Raw genomic sequence first — 4867 nt, 5'->3', positions numbered from 1 at the left:
GGTGGCCTGCCGCAGCGTACACGGAACGAGGCAGGTGCTTACCTTCGAAGAAGCTTCTCCATCTAGCCCTGCCAATTACGCGTGCCTCTTTCTGCCTCTCCCACTCTCCCCTGTCTCTTCCTCGTCTCCCTTCGTTCGTCTCTTTGCAATTTTTTCACCGATACCCGCTGAATAATCAAGTACAATTAAATAGTCCGAATTATGGTTTCGAAGCGGTCGAATATGTTCTAATAATCTATTGAAGTTTTGAGGATTAGTTGTTTGCCTCAATAATTACTTGGTGTTGCAAAGAAAAGTTTGATGATGTTTATCTTATACGAAGTTCATGGATCATTGTAATGAAACTTGTACTCTTTGATATTACATCATACATCGCGAAGATACACATAGGAGACATCTACGTCTATAATTTCTTGAGAAAAAGCGTACACTTTAATGTATCATTTCTACGCTTCAGTGAATTATCTTGGATAACCCATGGCAATTCTCGACAAAAGGGAAAGCAATTGTTTTCGGGAAACGAGAAGAAAGAGAAATAATGATCCATGTCTGAACTACATTTTTTATCGTAGTATCTGTTCTCTGTCTCTCTACGACAACGGTCGAAGAAGAGATTTGACATAAGTGATGGTACCTTGGAAGTTCGTCGTCCCCATCTTCATTTTTTTCTCGCCCTCTTGCGACGCGAGATCCTTTAACCACGGGCAAAATCGAGGCACGTGCACCAAGTTGCACACGGCCAATCTCTTTCTTCTCTCCATCCAACCGGGGAGAAAAAAAATATTACAGCAGCGTGCTCGCGCGCTCCTGATCATCGCCTGCTCGCGAAAACTTGCTGCCCCGTTGAATTATAGACTATCCACGCGGGCTTTATAGGTTAATAATAGAGACGTGAATATCGATGAACATATAATAACGACTCGTGAGTACTTATTTTAAAGTACAAGTATAAATCAGCCAGTTCTTACAATTATATAGTTAATAGCCAGCAGCCACGTAAGAAGATATAAAGCATTCTACAGAGTGACACAAAAGTAACGCAATACAATGTCTTAAATACCTGAAAATGATTTGCTATGAAACACGTAGCTTATATTTATATATCTTAATTTGTATGTTTTCAGTAAGTCCTCTTGTACATCATTTTTATATATAATTCCAATTGAAGTAAGTAAGTAGAAGTTTCTAAGCTGCAACTTTGAATCGTTTCAGATCCAGCGGGCAATTTTATGCTCTGTTCAAGACGTACGTACTCGAAAAACAGCACGTATAGTAGGAAGGCTTCTCAAGGATTCAGCTAGATATCAAAGAGATTCACAGGAAGAACATGGTTATTTATATTGCATGTTAGCATATGAAGATTACGCAGAAATGTATGTATATGCGTTACTAATCAACCACGATCGACTTATCTCAGGTAGGTTATCGAGAACGCCCTATATACCTTCTCACATTTCTGTTGCCTACTTTAAACAATTGAAATCTTAGTAAAGATTCTAAGAAACGGATGTGTTTGTTATTTACTTAAAAGGTGTATGACTGTGGTACCGTTGATTTCAGAGGGCCTTTAAAAATGGTTAAGACATCTTGAAGGGACGGGAAAGTTTCCGGGGCTCGACTACGCGGCCTTCTCGGATTCCATATCTAGCAGCTGCCCTCTTGGGGCACCGTATCTCCGATTTTTTCTACACCCTGCTGCTTTCGTGTGTGTATATAGATACTCGAAGGAAGTTTTTGCTTTGAAAAAAATATTGCGTTCAACCCTTTTCACTCAAAGTGTCAAAATTTATAGACTTCTGAACTACATATTATAGAAGTTGAAAAACTTATTAACTACATTTGTTTTAACTACCACATGATAATGATATCATAACAAGGATGCAAAGGGTTGGAAACTGTTTATTGGTCTTGTGAGTTTTTAAAGCAATCACTCACCCATACAGCATCGCAGCTCCGGCTATACCGCCTCCACATTGTGCGGCGATGTACAGAGCAGCTCGGAGGAAGGAGATTCGTCGACACAAAGCGAAAGATAGCGAGACTGCTGGATTCACGTGGCCACCTGCACGACAAACATTTTATTACGAGTTTTATTATAAATTTAGCATATATTTTTTTATACAAGGTAAACGGAACTTATATTTTATATGTTCTATATATATCAAAACAGAAATTATACAAAATAATATATCTATATCAAAATTGTTAATAATAAAAATTTATATAAGACTTAAATTAAAATCGAAGCGTATTCTTGGAAGGGACACGAATATGTTTTATTTAGATGACAAAACGGACAATAATCAAAAGAGACTACAGAAGAATTCCAAGATGTAAGCCTGATATACTATATTATATGCCATCTAGGGCACTCTCCTGTACACGTTCTGCTGCACGCGTGGTGCGCTGTGTTTCTATCGGCCACTATAATCGGTTAATGAGTCAATCGAGAATGAAACCATGAGGACCGAGTACAAATGACGTGACAGTGTGGATGACAAAAGTTTCTGCCTCCGGTATAATATCGCCCATATCCCGAAAATTGATTTACAGATGAAAAAGATGTTAAAGTAACAAATTTATTGGATATATTATTTTGAAAATGTGGTACTATCAAAATTTAATATACAAATGACTAGAAATGTACAAAAAATTACAGGTAATCTTCGAAAATGTATGAATATCATATAGCGCAAAAGACTTACCACTGATATGACCAAAGATGAAGCAGATTGCCGAAATTGCAAAACCGGATGCTACAGCGGTAGCTAAGACAGAGAGTCCGCTTCCGGAAACTGCGGAGGATGCGGCTGCGCCGGATACAACGAGACTGAAGAGAAAGGTAGCGAAACACTCCACAGCTACTGCTCTCCAGAGTTCCAAACTGCGAGCCTCTATCGACATAGGCGCTTTCTTTTCTGTTAGTTCCATGTTATTTTCCTTCAGGGAAGAAATCCTCGTAAGCAAGGTCACGATGTGACCGTCTAACTCTCTTGAAAACGTTTCCGTGGTCATTTTCCCTACTTAATATTTATTAAATTTTGCAAATAAGCAATGTAAAATAATGTATGGTAGTTTTTTGAGTTCTTTTTAAAGCATTCTTCCTACTTTATCACTTTTAGGATGCACCTATATGTACGAAGTCACTTATTCCACACTTTCACGTGATGTCGAGTGCTCAATACGATTTGAATGGGGTTCGCGGGAAAATTACGAAGTACCGATACAATGGAAGAGCACGAGGATCAAACGAGGGACAACAGCGAAGCCGATGTTGCCGGAATGGCAACGCGCTTTCGAGTGACAAGACGATCGGCGAACAAGTGGGCCCCAGACTGTGCGAGTGCCTCCACCATCGCACCGCCCCCACTCTTCGACCACCGCCAGTGCATCTGTGCCTGAACCCGAGGAAATCGAGAGGCAACCACGCGCAGCTTGTCCCGAAAAAGTACGAAATGATAGAGGGAGGGTGTTCAAGGTAGAATCGAAGTGTTAAGACAGGATGCGGTCAAGATAGTATTTGAAGAGTAATCGTAGTACTTCCAGAGGATTGGGTTCCGTTCAGGTTTCATATTTAACCCTCTAATACTATGCAACTGCACAGAACCCCGTTAACAATATGCTGGCGAAATTACATGAAATGGTTCAAAAACATAATTTTATTGGCATAACATAACAATAGAAAATTATTAGAAAACACGAAGAACAGAGTATTATCACCTAAGAAATAAAAATAAAAAATAGAGTGTTCCAATGTTCTATTCCAGCTTTTCTATTAGAAACATGTTACTTGATAAAAAGTAAATTATATTCCGTTCATAAAATGTAAATTTCTATTTTTCAGTGAAAGTTTTGTAAGGTATGTATTTGTTACGTTCGTATATTCCTGAAAGACGGGAGTATACTTTAATTGGAGCAATATTTAATTTTACAAGCATGAGTGAACTATTAACATGTACGTAGAACGACAATGAGCATTAAAAAGAATAATTACATTTACCAGGGAGAATGTCTTATTCCCACGAGTTCAAAGACTATTTTAATACCAAAGTTCCCACAAAAAGGGATGCATGCACGACGGGACGCAAACAACGATTATAATAACGTCCATTTAAATCAACTTTATACGGACGCCGGTTCAGGACGGACTGAATGTTGCGTCCAATAAATTTGCATTCACCGCAAACTCTTCAAACTTGAATATCTCGTAAAACATACCAAACTAAACAGCTTAAAATATCATAATCTCATATCTTTTAGTCAGAAAATATAGGATATCTCGTCATTTTGAACTTCAAGAATATACTTTCCTATGTCAAGAAATTATTTATGAAATATTTATGAAACAAAAACTCAAAATATATTTTATATAACAAACTTTTCTTACTTTGCAATTCGCGACTGACTTCTATTTCACGTTCACTTTTGTTCTCAGAAGTCGACCCCGTCGTGTCAAGCGTGACGATTCCAAGAGGATAGCCGAGAACGAACCAGCGTAATTAAGCCACGCCAGTTCTTTACTGAGACTGTACAAGCATGTAAGTAAAGTTGACCGGGGAATGGGTAATAAATCCAGCAATTGCCGTAAATTGGAGAACTCACGTGAAGGGGGTGACAAAGAGAGCGACAGATAAAAAGCTTTTACTTTGTCGCATCTCTGTCTATAGACGAAGCAATTGCTCCAGCGATGTATGTTCCTACTCTTACAAATACAAATCTTTATATTAATACTTTATTAATTATTATATTTGTCGGAGAGGGAAGAACAGCGGGACTTTCTGTCGAGAATACTGGGAAAAACCTCCCATCACCATAGTCAAGATTTTAATGTTTAAGCCATAAAAATAAGGAAAACATAATGTTTAAG

The 4867-nt window shown here is 38.3% G+C and overlaps 1 protein-coding gene across 1 annotated transcript in view; it reads right to left on the bottom strand.

Annotated features, from left to right (window-relative positions):
• The window catches only part of LOC100745818 (neurogenic protein big brain), a 13778-nt gene extending 10064 nt beyond the window's left edge, over window positions 1-3714 (bottom strand). The window contains exons 1-2 of the mRNA XM_024366275.2: window positions 2706-3714; window positions 1936-2062 (exon numbers count right to left, since the gene is read on the bottom strand). Coding sequence (XP_024222043.1) covers window positions 1936-2062; window positions 2706-3015 — 437 coding nt within the window. The 5' untranslated portion in view covers window positions 3016-3714. The remainder of the gene's footprint in view (window positions 1-1935; window positions 2063-2705) is intronic.
• Between the last annotated feature and the right edge of the window lie 1153 nt (window positions 3715-4867).

Source organism: Bombus impatiens, unplaced genomic scaffold (genome assembly GCF_000188095.3).
Source record: "Bombus impatiens unplaced genomic scaffold, BIMP_2.2 scf_0203, whole genome shotgun sequence".
In the NCBI taxonomy this organism is placed as follows: domain Eukaryota; kingdom Metazoa; phylum Arthropoda; class Insecta; order Hymenoptera; family Apidae; genus Bombus; species Bombus impatiens.
Note: the sequence above shows the minus strand (reverse complement) of the source record. Positions and strands in the feature narration are given on the sequence as shown.